The sequence below is a fragment of the Puma concolor genome, chromosome E3 (genome assembly GCF_028749965.1).
Source record: "Puma concolor isolate L17-30 chromosome E3, mPumCon1.1.hap2, whole genome shotgun sequence".
NCBI lineage: Eukaryota > Metazoa > Chordata > Mammalia > Carnivora > Felidae > Puma > Puma concolor.
In genome coordinates this window covers 7,708,685-7,731,430 of record NC_141682.1, presented here as the reverse complement: position 1 = coordinate 7,731,430, position 22,746 = coordinate 7,708,685, and the positions used below count along the sequence as shown (strand labels likewise).

Below are 22,746 nucleotides of genomic sequence, written 5' to 3'. Positions count from 1 at the left end.
TTGAGCTATGAGAAACAACTTAAGACTGGAAACTGTCACTGTAATCTACCCTTTTTTGCAATACTACTAGTGAGAAACTTGGTTGAAGTTCAGGGTAAAAGAAGCCAGGGCTTGAAAGGCTAAGAAGAATTCAGAGACCAGAGAACACAGGAAATCCCCAAAAGAACATTTATAGACTAAAAATGAATGCTCACCAGCCAGGGTGCTAGTGTGACGGAAGGCACGGACTTGGGAGTCTGAGAGGCCAGTGAGCAGGGAGATGAGGTTGTCCATAGGGAAGCCATCATAGAGGAGGCTATACTGGCACTGATAGACCAATGTTTTCACAAATTCACAGAAACTGCCCTGGAACTTCTTCCAGGATGGACCCGGTGCTGTCAGGGGATACTCTCCTGAATCCTATAGAAGGGTTTATGAACTGAATGAGAAAAAGTACTACCAAGTCTATGAAACCATAGGGACTTTGGATGTCAAAACCCAATAGTATAGTAAAAATCTTTCTCTGTTATACCTCATTTCCTGCTATTCTCAACTTCAGAGGCATATTCAGATAACATCTATGGGTCCCTTTTGCCCCCAAGAGATTGAACTCCTTCTTCCAAATGCTATCCTATTTCCCACAGTCAGAAAGAAGGGGATAATGGGCCTTGTGTTTTGAAATAAGAGTGGCAAGAGAATTCTGATTGTCTTCCTCCACCTCATTAAACTGTTCTGTTAGGTGCCGGATGATCTCTGAGTTGGACATCTTCTTGAACATCTCGGAGGTCACATTGCCTGAGGAATGGAGGAGGTGAAGTAGTTACAAGAAAAATAACAGGACACTGTGACCATTTGCACATACACCTGAAGATGAGCTAGGAAATATATTGAAAAGAGCATAAGTGGGGAATCAGAAAACCTAAATCCCAGTCCTAAACCTGCTGCCATCAAACTGTGTATCTGCTGTTAAAGCAACCTCTCTAGAAAACCCAAAGGAATCAAGCAATGGAAAAGAATAGTTTAAAAAAAAAATCCTGGGGCACCTGGGTGGCTCAGTCAGTTGGGTGTCTAACTTTGGTTCAGGTCATGATCTCATGGCTCGTGAGTTTGGGCCCCATGTCGGGCTCTGTGCTCACAACTCAGAGCCTGGAGCCTGCTTGGGATTCTGTGTCTCTGGCTCTCTTTGCCTCTCCCCTGCTCACACTCTGTTTCTCTCTCTCTCTCAAAAACAAATAAACATTACAATTTTTTTCTTTAAACCCAAATAAAAAATAAATAAAGCAAAAAAACCACACCAATTCTGGATTCTTATAACACAACCTGCCTGAGATTATCTTACCCCAATAAGTTAGGTCATGACCTGTGGGGATCTGGGGAATCCACAGCTTCAGTGGAGAAATATGGAAGGAAGTATCTGAGAAATAGGGAATAATGAAGGATGATTTCATCTAAAGATAGGAAGACTAAAAGATGTCTAATGGTCTATTTTCACATTTGTGAGTATCACTGGTCTCACATTAGTGTGATTAGTTACTTTTCCCCAAAGGGTCTTATCTCCAAACCAAACCAACATAGTTCCCTAACTGGACCACTTTCCTACTTACCAATCTACAATGTGGTCAAATCAGTGAAACTTTTCATATGCTTAACCTTCTCTCTTTATTTAGGCGATTCCGAGTCCTAGTCATCTAAATGTAGCAAAAGTTCTATAACATAGGAGCAAAGGGCTAGGGATTAGAAAGGGGTAGGAGTTTCCTTACCTTTACATCCACAAGATCGGATGAAAAAGTTAATGAGTTCCAGGAATCCTGCATCCTGGTCTTGCTTGTAGCTATCCAGCCACTCATCCACCAAAGACTAGGAATAAAAAGGTGGATGATTTCTATTTCTGGCAATATGACAGAATGGAAATCCTGTACGATTGTACCAACTGAAACAGCTAAACTTCTGATTAAAATGTTAAAAACATCTTTTAAAACATATTGCTGAACTGAAATGAAAGGTAGAATTCCGTATAGGCCCAAAATGAAGTGAGGGTAGCAATCCTGGGAGATAAGCAAGCTGATTCTTGCCCTGAGGGTTCTATGGAACCCCAGGAACCATGCCTTTCTGTCCAGATAGCTGCATGGAATGCAGAGCATAGGAGATCGAGCTTTTGGGCTTTCCAAGAAGAGAGGTCCAAAAGGAGGCTCCTGCGATAAAGCGAGGTGCTGCAAAAAGTCATGTTAGCATGGGGGTGCCTGGGTGGCTCGGTCGGTTAAGCGTCTAACTTCGGCTCAGGTCATGATCTCACAGTCCGTGAGTTCGAGCCCCGCGTCGGGCTCTGTGCTGACCGCTCAGAGCCTGGAGCCTGTTTCAGATTCTGTGTCTCCCTCTCTCTCTGCCCCTCCCCTGTTCATGCTCTGTCTCTGTCTCAAAAATAAATAAACGTTAAAAAAAAAAAAAAAAAGTCATGTTAGCATGAAAACAGGAATGAAAAATAAACCCACAGGTCAGAAGGGGACAGCATGAACACCAGCTTGTTAGGACGTTAACGTGGGGTGGAGGGAAAAAAAAGAACTCGCCCTTGAAAATTCATAACCGTAAGTCAGCTCTCAGGTCTAGATTTGCAGTCTAGATCCACACTCCCTATACGATCAGAATACTCTCAATTAGAGAATTTAATTCAAAGTGATTCTGGAGGGTCCCCAGTCAACTACAGCCAAGCCAAGCAGGTTCCTCTCTTAAAAACACACCTTTAAAAACCAACCAACCAACCAACCAACCAACCAACCAACCAACCAACCACACCTTTAATTCAGGACCCAAAGAATTCCAAAATATAGAACTCCAAAATATAGAGTCCAAAGTATAGAACTCCAAGAGAAAATGAGCAGCTCAAAGTGAAACTTAGTAAAGAAATAAGGCACTGAAAGTAAGAATTAGCAGAAAAAACAGCAGAATCATATTCATAGATTTCAAACATTAAAGTTATCACAGATTATAAATTATGCTATGAATAAAAAAATAAAAGTGAAGCTTTAAACCAGAAGCAAAGAACAATCAATTTTGAAAAAAGACCCCCCAAAAAATCTATAAAAATGAAAAAAAAAATTTAAAACCCATTTTAAATTTTTTTTTTTTTTTTCAACGTTTATTTATTTTTGGGACAGAGAGAGACAGAGCATGAACGGGGGAGGGGCAGAGAGAGGGAGACACAGAACCGGAAACAGGCTCCAGGCTCTGAGCCATCAGCCCAGGGCCTGACGCGGGGCTCGAACTCCCGGACCGCGAGATCGTGACCTGGCTGAAGTCGGTCGCTTAACCGACTGCGCCACCCAGGCGCCCCTAAAACCCATTTTAATGATTGGGTTAATGAATGGGTTAAAAGCAGATTGGACACAGAAAAACAAAAGATGAGTGAACTAGAAGATTAAATCAAAGAAAGTATCCAAAATGCAGCCTGGACAGACTAACAGAAACAGTGACAGAGCTATTAAGAGACATGGAGAATAGAGTGAGAAGTTCTAATTAATATCTAATTGAATTTCAGAACAAGATAATGGAATGACGAAGAGGCAGTATTTGAAAAGAATTTTCCATAGTTGTTGAAAGACCCCAATCTTTAGAGCCTGGAAGCCAATAGATTTCAAACATAACAGATGAAAAGAAAATTTACACCTATAAACATTATATAAAACATCAGAACACAAAAGCAAAATAAATCTCAAAAACAGGGCAAAAAGAGATCACTTACAAAGTATCTGCATATAACACTTACAAACAAAACCACTTATAAATTAGATTTGAACTAATCCATAAGCCCCTAGCCATATGTGGCTATTAAAATTAAATCAAATGAAAATTAAAATCCAGTTCCACAGTCACACCAGTCACATTTCAAGTACTCAACAGCCACATATGGCTAGTGAATACTATACTAAATGACGATATGCAACATTTCCATCATTACAAATTGTTGTAGTAGATAGTGCTAACTTAAACTGACAGCTGATTTTCACCAGCAATAAGTGAAGTTAGAAGGCAGTGGAATAATCTTTTTAATGTGCTGAAACAGAAAAATGTCCTCTTAGACTTCTATACCCAGAAAATAACCTTTCAAGAACAAGGGTAAAAGACATTTCATACAAGCAACAACAACAACAACAAAGAGTTAATAAACTCTACCTAACAGAAATTTTAAAGGAGAGAAACTTTGAACAGCAAGAGAATGAATTTTTACAGAAGATTTGAGAAGGAATGATAAATAAAATGATAGAAATGCAAGTAAATACAAACAAACATTTTATAAAACAGCAATGTCTAATTTGTTGGAAAGGGAAATAGATACAAGTAAAACACTACAAGACAGCATGTAAATTGGAAGGGGCAATTAGAATTAAAGTGTGCATAGGTCCTTATAGAAGACAGAATCCAAAAGCAAGGAAGTAAAGGAGAAAAAGAAACAGAAAAGCTAAGACAAAATGGAAGCACATAAAATGGGAGAAACAAATTCAAATGTATCAATAGTGCCAATAAATATAAACGAATCAAACTCTCTTGTTAAAGGAAAGATTGGCAGAATGGATTGAATAACATAATCTAGATATACGCTATATGCAGGAGACACACTCCAAACATACATAGATTGAAGGGAAAAGGATAAAAAAGGTATCAGACAAATAGTAACTAAAAATAAAGCTAGTACAGATTATGTTAATAAAAAAACAGAACAATTGTTTATCTTAAAATATAAAAAATGACAGTAAATATCAATAAAAGGTTCAATTTACTAGGCAACAAATGCTCAAAATACTTAAGGCAAAGATAGGCATGAATACAAAAGTAGTTAACTAAAGAGAACATCTTTGTGGGTTTTAATACATCTCTCTGTAACTGACATACCAGACCAAAAACAAGGAAACCCTAACACCTAGTAGAAAGATCAAAACAGTATCACATTTGTACCATTTGGGAGTTTTGATCTCACCCTACAGAACACTCTACCCAACAACTGGAGAATACACATCTTCTGTGAGCACAGGTGAAATAGTTTTGGAAATGGGTTAAATGCTAAGTCATAAAGCTAGTCTCCGTAAGTTTCAAAGACCACATTTTCTGACTATAATGCAATAAAGTTAGAAATCAGTAACAAAAATATAAATAGAAAAACTTCCTATATTTGAAAATCTAAAACTGTTCTAGAAACTATAAAAACCTATACTACACATCAATATGACTAAATCTCAAACAATCGAAATAAGTCACAGAAGACTATACATATAAAGAACTGCTCACTTATTTAAAAAAAAACACATTCACTGGTGACAAAAGTATAATGAAAGGCAAGGGAATGATTAACATAAAATTTACTCTAGTGGTTATCTCTGGGTGGTGAGGGGACTGTGGGGGCCAGTCAGGTGGAGAGAAGATCTACTGTGGCCCTATTAATGTTTCATTTCTTGAGGTGGGACTAGAGATCTGGGTGATCATTCAAAATTTTAAAATTATACATGAGCCTTCTACACTTTTAGATGATAATAGAATTACAATAAAATTATGGAAAAAGAAATGTGGAGAGAGAAAAAAGGATTAGGTGTAACTGTTAAAGTGGAGCTAAAAAGTCACAAGGGTGAACAAGTTGCCACCCATACCATTTCCTCTCTAGACTATCCAATGCCTCTGCCTGCCTCCTCCGTCAGTCAATAAAAGCAAAATCCACCTTGTTCTGTGACACTTTTAGGAAAGGTGCATTCTCTCTCATCCAAGGTCTCCCTTACATCATTCCAAGGATTCACTCCATGGTCTTATCTCTCTTTCCTGATATAGGTTATATTCCCTAATGTGTCCACATTAAATGAATTTTGTAAACATTTGTCCTTATCTTTTTATCCTATAAAGAGTGAGATAGTATCATGAAACAGAGGGTGAGACACCGTTTTACCTGCATGTCACTTTTGGCAGCTTTCACAGCATCGAAAAGATCACTGGTTGGTGGTTCTGAGTCTCTCTGGCCATGACCACGTACCATTCGGGACCCCTTCTTTGGATGTTTGGCCACCTAGTAAGTATAAAGAGATCATGAATATCCTTAAAAAGTAGACGTGATATTAACACTTAGTCTCATCATTGTCACACAAGTAGGCTTAAGCTGCCAATTTCACAGCAGAGTATGAGTTACTGAGATCTGAAATAACTAATTCTTATATTGTGAACTTTATTATTTTCTTCTCTTTTAAAAAAGTCCCTTAGGCCCATTTCTATTTCTTTATGCCCTTACTACCCTTTTCTCTTATCTTTTCTCTTCAAAATTTGCCCTCTTCTTATTTCTGTCCCTTAATGCTGTTTAAATTTTATCCTTTCATCAAACATATCATCTGAGGCTTTTTCTAGGTTTTCTTTTGCTGCTTCCCAGACCAAATTCAAAAGCAAAACAAAATGGACTGACTCACTGGGGTTGTCCTGAGTGGTCGTTTTGCTGCTCTCTTCTTCACACTGTGTCTCAGGCTGTCTTCAAAGTCACTGCCTTCATCAGCTGACAAAGAATCACTATCCCTATGAGGGAATGTGGTTCTCCTTAGATACAACACCCCAGTCTTTATATACAAGGGTAAATGAATTAGAATTTCTTTGTCTCTGACTGTAGCCCTTTCCCTGTGAGAAAAATATATTCACATTTTCTTAAGATGTGTTGGGGTGTCTGGCTGGCTCAGTTACTGGAGTGTGTGGCTCTGGATCTTGAGGTTGTGGGTTCAAGCCCTGTTGGGTGTAGAGATTACTTAAAAATAAAATCTTTAGCGGGCATCTGGGTAGCTCAGTCGGTTAAGTGACTGACTCTTCATTTCAGCTCAGGTCACGATCTCACAGTTGTGAGATCGAGCCCTGCATCAGGCTCCATGCTGGGTGTGGAGCCTGCTAAGATTCTCTCTCTCCCTCTCCCTCTGCCCCTCCTCTGCTCATGCACATGTGTACTTTCTCTCAAAGTGAAATAAAGTCTTTTTAAAAAAAAAAAATAAGAGATGTGTTTACTGTTACAGGGAGTAGAGACAAAAATCTTAAAAGAAAGCTTTCACTTGAAGAGAGCAATGAAGATGAAAAATGAGAAACTGAGATGGGTGAAGGACAACCTTTTCCTAATATTCTCTCTGAATAAGAAAATCAAGTGATATTCACTTAAACAGGCAGAGGGATCACTGCTGTGGCGAAAAATCAGCATGGCCTGGTAAGTCGCATATTACTCATATATAACTTGGATGTTAATATGTGCCTAGAGTTAAATTTCATCCCTTGAAAAAAGTTTGTAAGTTGTATTGACTAGAGTTAAGTTTATAACATAGATATAATCTTCTCTCCAACAGTGGCACTGATAGAAATGAGTCAGAGGAAGCCAATTAAAAAATAACCAGGAGATAAATCAGATCTTGTATGAGGTTATTTTATTCCTGGAAAGATAAAAAAGATATATTATTATAACCTTCACAAAACACGCTGGTAAATGATAATAGAGAAGGATAGACAAACCTGTTTATAAAATCCCCAAATAAAGGATCACACACCAACCAACAAGTATATACTATTTGTCAGGAGCAAACAAAGAACTCTTCTCCCTCCCCCACCTCCCCACTCCCAATAGAGGCTCTACATGCTGAGCATACAAATATATGCAAGAAAAGTTTGGACAAATGGATGATAGATTTGGAAGTGGATATATTATTTTTGATGTCTACAACATGTACGGCAGGGGGGAGAAAAACCCAATTAGCTAGCAAAGCAGGAGAGAGTCACTGCTCTGAGAGTGCATCTCTTAATGTTTACACAGAGGGGCAGACAGAGCTGAAAGCTGCCCCCACTGTGGGAGAAGGCCAGGCAATGCAACAAGTTCTCATCGACTCCACTCACCCCTCTGCAGTCTGGTCCGAGTCCCTGTCACCACAGGGCATATTGACAGACGAACTAGAAGACGCAGACAAGACCCTCTGTCCGCCTCCCGACGCTCTCCGCAGTGGGGAGGACACACTGCTTGGGGAGGAGGAGGATCGCAGCGTAGGCATGATGGTCGAGCTGCGGAAGTGAGGAGGAGAGGAAAGGGCCTCTAGCCCACCACGTCTCCAGCCTCAGCTCTGACCATCCCCTTCCTTTCCAAGGGAAGTGCTCTGCAACTCGGGGGTGGGGTGTGGATGCGCACAAAAAAATGACCGTCTTGACCTAAGGCATCTGGGGATTAGAGACATCACGGCCGCGCATTTGGAATCCTCTCCAAGGCCGCCACGATGCGCACACCAGAGCCGCTTAAAGCAGACCCCTCTCTGCACGCGTCGGAAACGTAGATTGCCTGGTGCAAAGGAGACCAGCTCAAGCGGTACAAATTGAAAACAAAACAAAACAAAACAAAACCCCAGTCTTTCATTTTCAGGCTGGAACCTGATTCCACATAGAATGGAATGGGAAGCACTTAACGATTTACGGGTGCAGTCACCATTAGAACTGGAGCAGAAACACTGAGGGAGTAAAGGAAAACTCTCGTTCTCCACTTTTCCAGCAGATGGTATCTCTGACTGACCCTGGGGCAAGTGGGCTGAGGAGCTTCCTAATCGCTGACGGGAGTGACTGTCAGTCTCTTGGGGCCTGGGGCTTGGGGTTCCTAGCTTCTGTGGAGGAAGCCATTGAGGCTTGGGGGAGGGTGGGTTCCTCTCTCAGGGCCGGGAGTGCGGGGAGAGGGCGTATTCTTGGGTCAAAGAGGAGCCTCACTGTCTTGAGCCTGGAATAGCGACGTCTGGCTGATCAGGGATGAGGAAAGATCACAGCCTTGGCTCCCTCGGGGTTCTGCGTTCTTCACCCCGCGACCAGAACAGGCGCCGGCTGCTTCTCTTCCGGTGGTGGAAGAATCCAGAAAAACGCGGGAAGGCGCGAGACACGTTGTGCGCAGACGCGAGCTCAACGGCACGTCCCAGGACTGGAAATTGTCGCGAGGCTTGGGCGTGTGCGAGCTCGTGTTCACCACGTTACAGTCACGCTGCTCCAGCAGCCTCGTGCAGCCCGAGCTTTTCGAGCTCTTTGGCGTGCCGCCCCGTCACGTGGACTCAGGCGCGCTGATCCTTGGCTTTAGCCCTGCTCCACCTCGGTCCCGCCCCCGCTGCCCCCAATTTCCCCCTCCATTGGTCGGGCTTCGCACTAGACTTCTTGTAGCCCCTTCACTCTGGCTTCTCAACTGCCATAGGCTGGGTTCCACCCAGGCCCCGCCTTTCGAATAGGATAGCCACGCCCCCAATAAAGGCCACGCCCCTCCCCCACCAGCCTCTTTAGTTCCGCCGAGTCCCGCCCTCCCCGACGAGCTTCCCCACTACATTGGCTTAACTTCTCCCTCGACCCCGCCCCTGAGGCCCGCTCCTTACCATCATTGGCGGCACCCCGCCTCGGACCCCGCCCCCTGTCCGGCTCCCAGCTCCCATTGTCTCCGCAGATGCCGCTTGGTCCTGCTATCGTGCGCGGTGTTCAGTTTTCTGAGGTCGCGCTCTTTTTCTGGCCGGGGGAGCGGTCGCGCGGCAGAGAACCGGATTCCCGAGTTCGGGCTGTTCTTCTTTCCTTCTTAGGACACACTTTGCAGAACCAGGGCTGCAGCAGCTATGTTCGCTCTGCCATCTCTTCTGCTTTTGCTGCTGTCTCTGTGTCCCGGTCCTGGTCCTGGACCCGGGAGTGAGGCAAAGGTCACCCGGAGTTGCACTGAGACCCGGCAGGTGCTGGGGGCTCGGGGATATAGCTTAAGCCTACTCCCTCCCGCAGTGATCTCAGGTGAGGAGAATGAGGAAGACTAAAGAATTGGGGGCGAGGGAGGGGGCGGGGGCGGCTCCCCCCCGCTTCACAATAACTCTTCCTTTTCAGAATGACCGTTATAATAATCTTTTCATGCCATTGTCATGCCAATAATGTCTCTTCTCCTGAACTTACTTACTAGGATCACAGTTATCCTCTTGTTCACATAATAGCTTTCTTACTCCACCCTCACACTAGGAATACCTTTCTAATAATTGGCACCCCCCCCCCCGTGTTTGTTTCTTCACATCTAAATTTGTTCCCTTCGGTGTTTCTAAGAGCCCCTTCTATGATAATACTTTCTTGCTTACCTAGTAACCCCACCCCTCCAAATCCCATTCTTCCATCGATGCTGTCCCTGTAGGTCCTTAGAGGCCTGAAGTGTGCAGTGTTGGGGAGGGTCACCTGAGGACACTCTGATCATTCATTTCGCCCATCACTATTTGATCCCATGACTAATGGCAGTCGACTTGGGATGGGTGATGGGACAATAAGGAGGGGATAGGTGGGATTGAGGGATAGACAATAGAAAACAGACCAGACAAGTAGAAGAGAAAGGAAAATCTCCCAGACAGAGGAAGAAGGAAGGAATTTCTTGCTAGCACTCTCCCCCACCCCATTCTTCTATGTCTCCTCTGTCCAGGTGAGCACCTTCGGATCTGTCCCCAGGAGTACACCTGCTGTTCCAGTGAGATAGAGCAGAGGCTGACTTGGGAGACTGAGGCCACCTTCAGAGGCCTGGTGGAGGAGAGCGGCTCATTCCTGGTTCACACACTGGCTGCCCGGCACAGAAAATTTGATGGTGAGGAATTGGTGGTCCCCACACCTGGCCTCACCCCTCCTCTCTGTGCTCATGACCCCAGCAAACATCATGTCTTCACTCCCTAATTCATCCCTAAGGCATCCGAACCCTGGCTTAGCCTCTCTTCAGCCTCCTCTCCAGGATCTGTCCCCCACCCCTTTCCCAGCCTGCCCAGGTCTCTTGAGAGTTCCTGAGACTCTAACGCACTCATCTTTTTTCTTCCAATCCCCATCTCTTCCTGCCTCTGCCCTTCCAATTTTCCATCCTTCTCTGGCCTCACCCCAACTCACACCCCTTTCTCTGCATTTGCCACAGAGGTTTTTCGGGAGATGCTCTCGTCATCTGAGCACTCTCTGGCCCTGCTCTTCCACCGCTCCTACGGCCACCTGTATTCCCAGCACGCCCCTGTATTCACTGGCTTGTTCTCTCGGCTGCGGGACTACTATGAGAGGTCCGGTGAGGGGTTAGAGGACGCTTTGGTGGATTTCTGGGCACAGCTCCTGGAGAAAATGTTCCCCCTGCTGCATCCACACTACATCTTCTCCCCCGACTACCTGTTTTGCCTCACTCGCCTCGCCTCCTCTCCTGATGACTCTCTGAAGCCTTTTGGGGAGGCACCCCGCCGCCTCCGCCTGCAGGTGAGAGGCCCCGAGGCTTGAGCTTCAGCCACCTCTGACCTGGTGACCTCTGAGCTGTGCACCACTCACCTCTGGCCCAGTGACCACCCCCCTCATGCTCCAGTCACCCCTGACCTGGTGATCTCCTCATCCTGCATGGCAGACGTCTCTGACCTGGTGACCCCTAGCTTGAGCCCCAGTCCCCTCTGCCTGACCCAATGCTCTCTGGTCTCCTTTGACTGGGTATTCCCTCACTCTCATCCGGTGCCCTAATTTCACACAAATCCCTGACCCTTTCACCTGCTCTTGGCCCCTAGCCACCTTTCTGCCAACTGCTCCCCAGTCCTAATATCTTGACTTTCTCTGGTTCAACTAAACATGAATTAGGCACTTAATAGTTGAGACAGACTTTCATCTGTAGTATCTCATTTAATTGTCATAACCCTTGGAGGTAGAAAGTATTATCCCTATTTTATGGGTAAGAAAACTGAGCCTCCCAGAAGTTAAGGTCTCAGAGCCAGTGGTAGAGCTGTGTCTCATACCCAGATCTTCTGGCTTTCAGTTTATTGTTTGCTCTGATACATCGTTTCTCTATTTCCAAGCCCTGTAAAACACGATCTCTCTGTCTTTTCCTAAGACCAGTTCCCCTTTATCCTTCTAGACTGCAATTCCTTTGAACCTGCTTCCCTGTACCACCTGACACTCCTAACTACCCCAACGTAACTCCACAAACCTGGCCCCCCAGTGCTTGTGCCCTTGGTTCAGTCTCTTGGTCCCTGTCTTGCCTGAATCATGACTGACCCTGTGGTTTCTCTCACCTTCTTTCCCCTACCCCAGATAACCCGGGCCCTGGTGGCTGCCCGGGCCTTTATCCAGGGCCTGGAAACCGGAAGAGATGTGGTCAGCGAAACACTTAAGGTTAGAGGGGACCTGAGTGTGGGCAGGGCCTAGAGAGGGAGAGGCAGAAGTAAGAGAAGCCCTATGAGAAAGAGTCAAGTGACAGCTTGACTGGAGAGGTATGGGGCCTTCCCATATCAGCCCCAAGGCCCTGGGATCCAGGGTAAATCAGGAGGGGGGGGAGGCCAGAGTGAAGTCTCCCTTGTGTCATGATCCATGATCTCCTTCCATTCTCTGACTCTCTTCTGCTCTCTGATGACTCCCCCCACCCCACCCCTGCCAGCTTCTGGTGGTCTGTTTATCTCCATAGCAGCCTGAGATTGAAGTAGTGCCTCTACCACTCCCCCCCCCCCCCCCCCCCCCCCCCCCCCGCCCAGTGTCTCCCCATTCCCCTGCTACTGAAGGCCAGATTCCTGCCTTGGCCTTTAAAGCCCTCTCTTCACCACCCATTCTCTCCCTGACCTCCCAGCCTTACCTCCTGCATCCCCAGTCTCCTCTCTTCCCAGCCACAATGTGCTCACTCTTCTCTTTGAACCTTTTCTCAGACCCCTTTTCCCACTGTCTCTCTAATTTCCATACCCTTCAAGAAGCGGTATCTATAGCCTGGGCCCCTAGGAACCTCTCTCATCAGATCTTTGGCAGTTTTGAGGTCTTACCTGCTGCCACATGGGGTCAGCAACCCTAGACATTCACATCTAGCTCTCCACAGAGAGCCTAGGGAAGGTGGGGTGGAGTATGTATTTGATTTCGCTCTGTCCAACACCAAACTTGTGTAAGTGCAGCTACTGTGTTTGTGAATGACATAGTCCTGCTGTCTGCCCTCAGATGCCGTTGTCCGAAGGCTGTAGGCAGGCTGTGATGCGTCTGACCGGCTGTCCTCTTTGTCGGGGTGTCCCCTCGCTGCCACCCTGCCGGGGCTTCTGCCTCAACGTGGCCCATGGCTGTCTCAGCAGCCAGGGACTGGATCCTGACTGGGGGGCCTATCTGGGTGAGGGGATTCAGGAGGGTCTGGGAGGGCTGTTTGTGTTCTGGATGCTTTCCGGGTGGACTGGGGAGGGAGTTTTAAACCCTATTGAGTGAAGAAACTTTCATGTAAGTTTGCCCTCTCCAACACCTTGCTGCTTCCCTCCAAGACCCAGGTCGGGAGGATTTGTGGGGACATCTAGTCCCTCATAGCACCCTTTCTCTGTCTTCCCCTCCTTCAAGATGGTCTCCTGTTCCTGGCCGAGAAGCTCCAGGGCCCTTTTTCTTTTGAACTGGCAGCCCAGTCCATTGGGGTGAAGATCTCAGAGGGTTTGGTGTATCTGCAGGAAAACAGTGCAGTGGTGTCAGCCCAGGTACAGGGGCTGTGAGAAAGGTGGGAGTTCAAACTGAGGACAGGGGGAAGACAGTGTGGGTGTGTCAGCTAGAACACAGGAGGTGAGGGCCTGGAGTGGGGCGACAGTGTGGGGTATCAGGGATACTGGGGGTGTTGGGAGTGGGGACACTGTGTGGCTTTCACCGCAGGATGACTGGGAGGGGGTCTCTTCCCTGGGCGGTAGGTGTTTCGGGAATGCGGGAATCCCCAAAGGGCACCGTCCCGCGCCCGCCGAGCCCCAGCCCCCCGGGAGGAGGTGAGCCGCCTCTGGACCCCGGCGGCGGCGGGGGCGGCGGGGACGGAGGAGGAGAGGCCCACGACGGCCGCAGGCACCAGCCTGAACCGCCTGGTGAGTGGGGCGCGGGGGAGGGGCGGGGGAGGGACGGGGCAGCCAGGCTGGGTGGGTAGTGGGGGGCGTGCGCTCCAGCCCAGCCTCTCTCTCTGCTGGCCCAGGTGTGGGAACTCCGCGATCGGCTGGGCCGGGTGAGGGGCTTCTGGGCCGGGCTGGCCCTGACGGTGTGCGCGAACCCCCGCATGGCGGCGGACATCTCGCAGGAGGCGGCGCCCTGCTGGACAGGAGCTGGGCGGGGCCGGTGAGACCGGGCGGCAGCTGGCGGGTGGGACGCGACTCCGGGGCGGGGCGGGCTTGGCGGGAGCCTGGGAGCCTTCGGGGCTGCTCTGCCGGCAGGTATTTGTCGCCTGTGGTCGCAAGTTCCCTGGAGCAGCTCGAAAACCCAGAGCTGGACCGTGAATCCTTGAGATCTGACGTCCAGACACGCAGGCGGCGGCTGCAGCTCCGGTTAGCCACGACCAGGATGAGGGCGGCCGCCCTGGGACGTGACATGGAACTGGAGGACTGGGGTGAGAGCCCCGGGTTCCCCGAGAGCCTCTCGAAGCTCCACTTCCAGCGCTCGGGTCTGGGCCCGCCCACTGCTTTCTGAACCCCTCCCCCCCCCCCCCCCCGCCCCCCGGTCTCTACTCAGTTACTCATTCTCTCACTCCTTTGAACACGCGTGTACTGAACGCTTACCTCAAAGGTGAGGGGTTAGAAGACTGATGACAGGCTCTCCATCCTTAAATTCACGGTCCAGTGGGGAGACACCAAAGCATTCCTACAGAATAGCGGGAAACCTCTTAGAGTAAGCAAAAGGCTGTGGATCGTTGGGGAGGGCAGGGAAGCCAGGTGGGAAGCCACTGAGCAGACTCCCAAGGTAGAGTTTGCCAGAGAAGAAACGCACGGACAGACGTTCATTTTTTTCTCTACTACTGTTTGTCTCTGTCTTTCATCTTCTCTCTTCCAACACCCGTCTTTCTGTCTGCCAGCTGCTTCTGTGCGTGTCTATTTTGTCTTTTCTGTTTATCTTCTCTCCATCTCTCTGTTCTGTGTCTGTCTCATTGTCTCTCATTCCCAAGTCTGTCTGATCTCTCTCCTTGCCTTCCTGTCACTAACTTTCTCTCACCTCCCAACTTCCATCTATCTGTGTCTCTCTCTTCCCTGTCTCTCCTTTCTGTGTGTGTGTGTGTGTGGTTTTTTTTTTTTTTTTTTTTTTTTTTGGTAATGTTTATTGGTTTTTGAAAGACAGAGCATGAGCAGGGGAGGGGCAAAGAGAGAGGGAGACACAGAATCTGAAGGAGAGTCCAGGCTCTAAGCTGTCAGTGCAGAGCCCCATGCAGGGCTTGAACTCATGAACTGCAAGATCATGACCTGAACCAAAGTCAGATGCCTAACTGACTAAGCCACCCAGGCACCCCTTTTCTTTTTTTTAATCTCAAATTCTCTTCCTCCCCGTTTACATGTCTCTCTCTCTCCTCTGTCTCCCATTATGTCTTTTCCAACCCTGTTTCTGATCCTCTCCCTCCTGCAGATGAGGAGGAGGAGGACGCCAGCGGTTCTGGAGAGGGACAGCACTATGCAGATGACTGGATGGCTGGGGCAGCAGCTGTGGCCCCCCCAGCCCGGCTGCCTCGCCCTCCTCGAAGGGACACTTCTGGGGGCAAAGGAGGAGGTGTCCTTGTCCGCCACAACCAGGGCAGGAGCAGGACTGGGGGGACATCTGTTGGTTTTCACACCCAACCCATCCTCATTCTCTTCCTCTCAGCCCTGGCCCTGCTTGGACCAAGATAACAGGGGAAGGGTGCCCTAGCATCAGAAGGGTTCATGGCCCTTCCCCTCCTCCCCCTCTCCCTCAGCTGGGTCTGGGAAGGAGTCGAAGGGGGATGCAGAGAGGTAGAGAAAGGGACTTTTTGGGTGAATGGCTGGGGCCCCAAATCCAGGAGATTACCATTGGTGGGTTGGGGGTGGGTGGGTGTTCATAATATTTATTTTTTCATTTACAATCTGGGGAGGAGGGGCTGGGGGTATTTATTTAGGTAGAAGGTGTGTGCTTTCCAAGCACACCTCTATGTTGGGCAAGTTGTCAGCCCCAACAAAGAAAAGGGGAGGAGTTTTAGAGTTGCAGTTGGGGGTGGGGTTTGAAGGAAGTTGGAAGTGGGGAGGGGTGGGGCACTCTGTCTCAAAGGGACCAAGCTGGGTGCTGGTGGGGTGCAGGGCAGGGGACTGGGGTGTGTGAATAGGATGTCAGGATCTGTGGGCCTGGTTTCTATGGAGTTTTCTCAGTTATCAATTTCTTAAACTACAATACCAAAAATTTTTTGAAAAAGGGCTGTTCTCATGACCTCTGCCATCCACATCCTTCACAAGCTTCACCATTTCATGTTTCAGTGTTTGATTCAGTGTTTATTCTGCAAATAAACAGCTAATTTATTGGACCCTGTGTTTGCCTTGTACTTCTAACATCCCTCCCTGAGCCCAGGCTCCTGGCAGAGGCTTCTGGCCTCTCTTGGAACCTGCCCCCTGTCATTCACTTTGGGCAAGTTGTCTACCCTCTGGGTCTGGGCACCTTCATCTGTAAAATGGGGAGAATTGTAGGGACTGGCAAAATTCTTTCTGAACCTGAGGCATCATTAATATCACAAGACTGCCCCTTGCCTTCAGGGTGGGGGCCCCTATTCTCTGTGTCAGCCTGGGGCTACCTTGTCATGTCCTTGACAATGTCCGCTTTCAACTCGTCTGTTATTTTCTTTTTCTTTCTTTCTTTCTGTTGCCTGAATGAGTCTTTTGTTCTGAAGAAAGCAAAAAGGAAAAGGTAGAATTGATTCCTAAGCGTGAAAGGAGGGTAGAAGTGCTGTCTTCCAAGGGCGGGCTGGGTGCCCTGACGGAGAAGGAAAGATGCCGTGAGAGAGAGAGCCAGAGACACAATTAAAGACCGAGCAGCTGCAGGGACTGGCGGGACAAAGGGAGGGAGGGGGAGGAGCCTGGGCGCGGAGCAAGTTTGTGGGGAAAGTTGAGCACAGCGAGGAGCCGGGCGGTGGCTGGGGCGTGCGGGAGGGCCAGACCCCGATCTCCCTGCTGCTCTTCAGGTGGCCTGGTGAGTGGGCAAGTGAAGCCGAGGCCGCAGCCAGTGGAGGGACTCTCGAATTTATGGGGGGAGACCTGGGGGGGGTCACAGAGAGAACCTCGGAGGGGGCCAACAAAGGGCTGGCGACTGACTGAGCGGTCACCAAAGCTGGAGGGGACACAGGGCTGAAATGGGGGTAATGGGAGGAGACAGAGATGGATGGAAGGAATAGAAGAAATCAGGACACTGGAGGGAGTCCGGTGCGGTGCTGGATCCTGGGGGCTGTGTTGGGGGAGGGAATTAGGGGGTGATGCCAGAGGGGGCGGGTCTCTAGGTAGCAAGTGTGGGTTCTCCTTACCTGGGGTCACTCCTAGCTTGTCCCAGAAAGGGGTTGTCGGGAAGGGCTGTGGCCCTTGGTTGTGGCTGTAATCTGAAGGGGTGGGTCCAGACTCCCAGTTGATTAGGAAGCTGGGGCCTTCGGGGAGGAACTCAGAAGCTCGATGTTTGTATCTTTCAGTATCCTTATGTCGCAGAGTTTTTTTCTCTCTCTTTCCAGCTCCACCCTCTCCATCTTCTCTAGGTGCAGAGGGGATTGGAAAGCGGGCACAGGGGTGTTGGGGGGGTCCGGGGATCTGACCTTCATAAGTCACCCGTCTCCCCCAGCTTTTCATACACTGGGGTCTGCCTTATGCTGAGAACGTTTCAGAAGAGAAAAGAAATGCCCGAGTTTTAACTCCTACTCGTGACAAAGTTGCTCCTATAGTTTGACCTCCCTGGGTTCAGCACCCTGTACCTGTCTGACCCTCATTCCCTCCTTATGGCTGCCTTCTTGGCCTCAGAATGGGGCTCTTCATCCCCATCTGTCACAGGCAGAGGAACTCACGAGGAAGCCGGGCGTCCGGCCGATGTCCATCTCACTGTCACATGAGCAGATTGGTCTTTCTCCCCTCCCCTCTGAATCCCTGAGGCTCAGGGAGAACTGCAGGTGGGGGTCTGGGGAAACTGGAGACTGATGGCAGAGGAGTACTTGTGGGCCACCTGGGAGATCTGGGTGTAGAGAGCACACGCCCCTCCCCGCAGGCTCCCACTCCTGGTATGAGCTGTAGCAGCAGGAGAGAAGGCTTTACCCTCTCCTTAGACTCCCCTCCTTTCCCCCTCATTTCCCTTCTAGACGCTGACAGAGGCAAAAATCTGCTAACTCAGGGGGCAGACTCAACCAGGGCTGCGAGCAGGCCTGGGGAATGACCCCCCGATCTCCAACCAGCGCCTTCCACGGCTGCACGGCTGTCTCAAGCTGTCTCTGCCTCTGTGCCTGGCCCTTGCCCTGTCCCTCGATAGCATCACCCTTACCTGCCACATGGGCCCTCTGTCTCCTACCAGGACCATGCGCCTCTGGGGGCCTCGGAGCCTGGGGTTGGCTCTGGGAGTCTTCATGACCATCGGATTTGCCCTCCAGCTCTGGGGGGGCCCCTTCCAGAAGAGGTGAGTTCCCATCTTGTCCCAATGCCTGATAGATGTCCCCTATTTGCTCCTCCCCATGCCACCTAGGGCTGTGACTCTTGGTGGCTCAGAGAAGGTTCCATGTCCTCTGTCTTTGCTCCACAAGATGCCCACTCACCTGCTGGTGAGGGACAGGAAAATTCCCCTCCCATCTCTCCCCAGGCTACCAGGCCTGCAACTCCGACAGCCCTTGGCCCCATCCCTGGGATCAGCTGTTTCATCCTGCCCACCCCGGCAGCGACTTGTGTTCCTGAAGACGCACAAATCTGGGAGCAGCTCTGTGCTGAACCTGCTTCATCGCTACGGGGACCGACACGGGCTGCGCTTTGCCCTCCCTGCCCGCTACCAGTTCGGCTACCCAAGGCTTTTCCAGGCCTCTCGGGTCAAAGGCTACCGCCCTCAGGGTGGAGGCACCAAGTCCCCCTTCCACATCCTCTGTCATCACATGAGGTTCAACCTGAAAGAGGTGAGGGGCATAGAAGGGGGTGGGTGGGACTGGAGAGAGATGGTCTCAGGCCTGTGGTCAAGACCACCAGGGGAGGAGGCCCCAGGCAAAAGTTGGTCCTCACCCAAAAGTTGGGCATGGGGGTCACAGTGATTCCTATTCCCCTCTCCTCAGCTGTCTCTTGCCTAGTAGTTTCTGGTAGCCAAAGTCCTGCTTTCTCACACCTGGAGCTTTCTGGTCTCTTTCCTTGGCCAGTTTACCCCACTGGTATCAGTGCCCTGACAACTCTGACCCCCCAGACTCTCCCTCCAGGGGCTTCTTGCTCTTCTTGGCCCTTTCTATTAACACTACCAGGGCCCCTGCTCAGCCACTGCCTTCTGACTACCTTCCTCTGCCAGATATTGAGAATCAGCTCCATGCCAAGCCCTAGCCCGGTCCTGACCCCCTCCTCCCCAGTTCTAAAGGGGAAGGTACGTGCGTGCACTCACGAGCTCATCCATACATACACAGGAACCCGAGAGCTCTCAGACACACAAAATCAATGTGCAAATGACAACATACAGGGAAGGAACTTTTACCGAATACTTACTGAGTGCTGGATTCTTACCTCACCATCACCTCGCCAGAAAGGCATTATAAGTGTCCCCATTACACAGATGAAGAGGGCAAGTTTCAGAGAGCCTAAGTGACTGGCCTCCTTCATAGAAAGCAGCAGAGCTAGGATCTGAACTTGGGCTCGTCTGCTCCAAAGTCAAAGCGCCTTCCCTGGCATGTGTGCATGCATATGTGTGTTTGTATTTGGAACTATGGGGAGAAGATTCAGCAAAAGAGGTGGAGCTTTCTGTTGAAGTGAGTTTTAAGGAAAGGTTTGACAGAACTTTGTAGTAAGAATATCAGGTATTTAGAAAAAAAATTTTTTTTAAGTTTATTCATTTTTGAGAGAGAGAGAGACAGAGTGTGAGCAGGGGAGGGGCGGAGAGAGAGAGAGGGAGACACAGAACCCAAAGCAGGCTCCAGGCTCTGAGCTTTCAGAACAGAACCCAACGCAGGGCTCAAACTCATGAACTGCGAAATCATAACGTGAGCCAAAGTCGGACGCTTAACTGACTGAGCCACCCAGGTGCCCCTTAAATATCAGGTATTTTAGAGGAAGCAGAACCAGCAAAGCTGTGGTGGTGGTGGTGGTGGCACGTGTGTAACAGGGGAAATGTGTGTAGGTGGCAGAACCCCAGATGCTCCCATGAAGCCAGAGCTGGAGAAAGCAGCTGAGGAGTATGTTTGGGACCTAAAAGGCATTGGGGGGGGGGGGGTCACTGCTGGGAGTGACATGATGACAATGAGCTTTCAGGCAGGCTTCTCTGGTTTTTGATCTTCATTGTCATTACCATTCATTGAGTACCATGCGCTCCCACATTCAAGGTAAGCGTTAACCCAGATTTGAGATGCAGGAATGATGGCTCTGAGAAGCTCAATAACCTGCCTAAAGTTACACAACTGGTAAATGGCTGAATTGGGATTTATTCCAGGTTCACCTGATGCCACAGACTGTTCTTTGCACTGCTCTCCTCTGCCTTCAAAGAGACACTCAGTTCACAGGCGGTGCTCTGTGGGCATGCCCACATTAGCAGAGCAGATTGGAGGTTGTTGTGAGGGGTGTTAGGTTCAGTGATAAGCCGTATTCAGAGGCAGAAACCCTTCAGGGAGCCCAGGAGCTGGGTTCTGATGTGTATGTGCCTGTAGGACCATGCTAGGGAGTGGCTCAGCCCAAGTCTCACCTCCCTTCTTGCTGAGAAGTTGAGTCACATGTCCCAGGCTTCAGGGTAGCAGCCTACCAAGTGTCCATAGCTCCCCAGTGTCCAGTCCAGGGGTGTCCTTTACTTTCCTAGATGCCTAGGAGCCCCAGAAATACCCTGTCTTTCGGCCATCCTGGGGTTGGCCTGCCCACCTGATGCCTATACTTGAGACAGCATTATGGTTGGCCCCTTTCCTCCCTTTTTGCTGCCAGTGACCCACTGGTACTCTGGGAAGAGGCCTGAGGCCAGTTCCTTTCTTGGAACTGTGACCAAGAGTCCCAGGGTAGGCACTTAATAGGTTTTTGTTGGAGAAGTGAACACGAAGTTTGATTCTTAGAGATTTGGTTCTGACCAAAGCCACACAAAAAATCCCAAGGAAATTAATGTTCTCAAGGAGCTTCACGCGTTCCAGGTTCCTTCATATCCTTATCTCCTGTACCTCCATAATCATTTGGTAAGGTGTGATTATCCCCATTTTGCAGATGAGCAAATTGAGTCTTAGAAATGTTAAGTAACTTGCCCAAGATTTGTCAGTTAGTGAAGGAAGATAGGGGTTCCCAGCAGAGCTTTAAGAAGGTGGTTTGAGGAGTCTAGGGAATCAGCCAGCAATGGGCATGCTCTTAGTTTCTTCCTGGTCCACTTCTTTCTCCCTATGCCTGTTTTCTCTCCTCCACAGGTACTCCAGGTCATGCCCTCTGACAGCTTCATCTTTTCCATTGTCCGAGACCCAGCAGCTCTGGCCCGCTCTGCTTTCTCCTACTATAAATCCACCTCATCAGCCTTCCGCAAGGCACCATCATTGGCTGCCTTCCTGGCCAATCCTCGAGCCTTCTACCGGCCTGGAGCCCGTGGGGACCACTATGCACGCAACTTACTCTGGTTTGACTTTGGCCTCCCCTTCCCCCCAGAGATGAAGACCAAGAGAGGGAATCCTCATCCCCCTAGAGACCCCAAATCCCCACAGCTGAATGTTTTGCCTTCTGGTGCTGGCCTGAGAGCCCACTATACCCTGGATCCCAGTGCTCTCCTCCATCCTGCTCCTACAGTTGCTGGTGGTCACAGCCAGACATCCAGCCATGCCTCTTTGGATTTGGGGTCTTCATCCTTCATCCAGTGGAGTCTGGCCTGGCTGGACTCTGTCTTTGACCTGGTCTTGGTGGCCGAGTACTTTGATGAGTCACTGGTTCTACTGGCAGATGCCCTGTGCTGGGGTCTAGATGATGTGGTGGGCTTCATGCACAATGCCCAGGCTGGAGGTGAGCAGGGCAGAAGCGCGGTCAGCAGTGGTGGACTGACTGCTGAGGACAGGCAGCTGACTGCACGGGCCCGAGCCTGGAACCACCTGGACTGGGCTCTCTACGTTCATTTCAACCACAGTCTGTGGGCACGGATCAATCAATACGGCCAGAGCCGGCTGGAGAGTGCTGTGGCCGAGCTCCGGGCTCGCCGAGAGGCCCTGGCTAAACATTGTCTAGTGGGGGGTGAGGCTTTAGACCCCAAATATATCACTGACCGTCGATTCCGACCTTTCCAGTTTGGGTCCGGTAAGGTTTTGGGCTATGTACTTCGGAGTGGACTGAGCCTCCCAGACCAGGAGGAGTGTGAGCGCCTGGCTACCCCTGAGCTACAGTACAAGGACAAGCTAGATGCCAAGCAATTTCCCTCAACAGTCTCTCTGCCCCTTAAGACTTCAAGGCTACTCTCCCCGTAGCCATTAGACTACTAAGTTTTAGCTTAAAAGCAGCTAAGCCACAAGGGCAAACATGATGAGTATGGGGCAGCCAGATGCCGTTTCTGTTTCCCTCTGAAAGCATGTTTGTGCCCTAGACGATGAGTGGAACTTTGCACAGATGTGGGCACCAAGTCCTCCGGCCTGTGTGGAGGAATTCCAGCAGTACCCCTCCCCCCAACTTTGCCCCTTCCCCTTTCCAAACCCCTGGCAGGTCCCCATTGCACTCTCAAAAGTCCCCTGAAGGAGCAAATCATGGAGTAAGCCAGAAATAACTTGGAACTTGTGGGTTGGAATAATGCGTCCATTTCTCTATGAATTATTTGGTTCCAGACTATGCTCATTTAACTGTGAAATGTTTGTGAATGAATAAATAATTTGAACCTTTGACTTGCATTATGTAGGGTGGAAAGGGGGCGGGATGTTCCATCTTCCCGGGA

At 49.3% G+C, this 22,746-nt stretch overlaps 3 protein-coding genes and 1 long non-coding RNA gene across 9 annotated transcripts in view; 2 read left to right on the top strand and 2 right to left on the bottom strand.

Moving 5' to 3' along the window:
- The window catches only part of STAG3 (STAG3 cohesin complex component), a 29,814-nt gene extending 21,779 nt beyond the window's left edge, over positions 1-8,035 (bottom strand). For 3 of the 6 annotated variants that reach the window (XM_086691928.1, XM_025923176.2, XM_086691927.1), the window contains exons 1-6: positions 7,858-8,034; positions 6,411-6,513; positions 5,903-6,019; positions 1,740-1,836; positions 698-774; positions 195-399 (exon numbers count right to left, since the gene is read on the bottom strand). In XM_086691928.1, coding sequence (XP_086548054.1) covers positions 195-399; positions 698-774; positions 1,740-1,836; positions 5,903-6,019; positions 6,411-6,513; positions 7,858-8,009 — 751 coding nt within the window. In that variant the 5' untranslated portion in view covers positions 8,010-8,034. Of the gene's footprint in view, positions 1-194; positions 400-697; positions 775-1,739; positions 1,837-5,902; positions 6,020-6,410; positions 7,401-7,857 lie in introns of all 6 variants that reach the window. The other 3 variants (XM_086691926.1, XM_086691930.1, XM_086691929.1) reach the window with 3 other exon arrangements.
- Positions 8,036-8,541: 506 nt separating this feature from the next.
- On the bottom strand, positions 8,542-12,412 carry LOC147572925 (uncharacterized). The gene is made up of 3 exons (XR_015245415.1): positions 10,420-12,412; positions 9,351-9,639; positions 8,542-8,911 (listed from the first exon to the last, which is right to left on the bottom strand). It is a non-coding gene; the product is annotated as an uncharacterized LOC147572925 (long non-coding RNA).
- GPC2 (glypican 2) lies at positions 9,582-15,912 on the top strand. The gene is made up of 10 exons (XM_086691931.1): positions 9,582-9,747; positions 10,412-10,570; positions 10,886-11,208; positions 12,025-12,105; positions 12,910-13,072; positions 13,291-13,421; positions 13,626-13,790; positions 13,895-14,034; positions 14,130-14,302; positions 15,307-15,912. The coding sequence occupies exons 1-10, from the start codon at positions 9,582-9,584 to the stop codon at positions 15,564-15,566; spliced, it is 1,761 nt and encodes a 586-aa protein (XP_086548057.1). The 3' UTR covers positions 15,567-15,912.
- An 833-nt stretch (positions 15,913-16,745) lies between these two features.
- Positions 16,746-22,694, top strand: GAL3ST4 (galactose-3-O-sulfotransferase 4). Its single transcript, XM_086691935.1, has 4 exons — positions 16,746-16,869; positions 18,011-18,321; positions 18,502-18,805; positions 21,254-22,694. The coding sequence occupies exons 2-4, from the start codon at positions 18,197-18,199 to the stop codon at positions 22,286-22,288; spliced, it is 1,464 nt and encodes a 487-aa protein (XP_086548061.1). The 5' UTR covers positions 16,746-16,869; positions 18,011-18,196; the 3' UTR covers positions 22,289-22,694.
- Positions 22,695-22,746: the final 52 nt, after the last annotated feature.

What these genes read in the sequence shown, in the direction of transcription:
- GPC2 (XM_086691931.1), top strand. Translation starts at nt 9,582, where the DNA reads ATGTTCGCTCTGCCATCTCTTCTGCTTTTGCTGCTGTCTCTGTGTCCC. An exon ending in TGGTCAGCGAAACACTTAAG is followed by an intron (nt 12,106 to 12,909) that starts GTTAGAGGGGAC and finishes GTCTGCCCTCAG; the next exon opens with ATGCCGTTGTCCGAAGGCTG. An exon ending in CATGGAACTGGAGGACTGGG is followed by an intron (nt 14,303 to 15,306) that starts GTGAGAGCCCCG and finishes TCCCTCCTGCAG; the next exon opens with ATGAGGAGGAGGAGGACGCC.
- GAL3ST4 (XM_086691935.1), top strand. Translation starts at nt 18,197, where the DNA reads ATGGGCCCTCTGTCTCCTACCAGGACCATGCGCCTCTGGGGGCCTCGG. An exon ending in GGGGGCCCCTTCCAGAAGAG is followed by an intron (nt 18,322 to 18,501) that starts GTGAGTTCCCAT and finishes ATCTCTCCCCAG; the next exon opens with GCTACCAGGCCTGCAACTCC. An exon ending in TGAGGTTCAACCTGAAAGAG is followed by an intron (nt 18,806 to 21,253) that starts GTGAGGGGCATA and finishes TCTCCTCCACAG; the next exon opens with GTACTCCAGGTCATGCCCTC.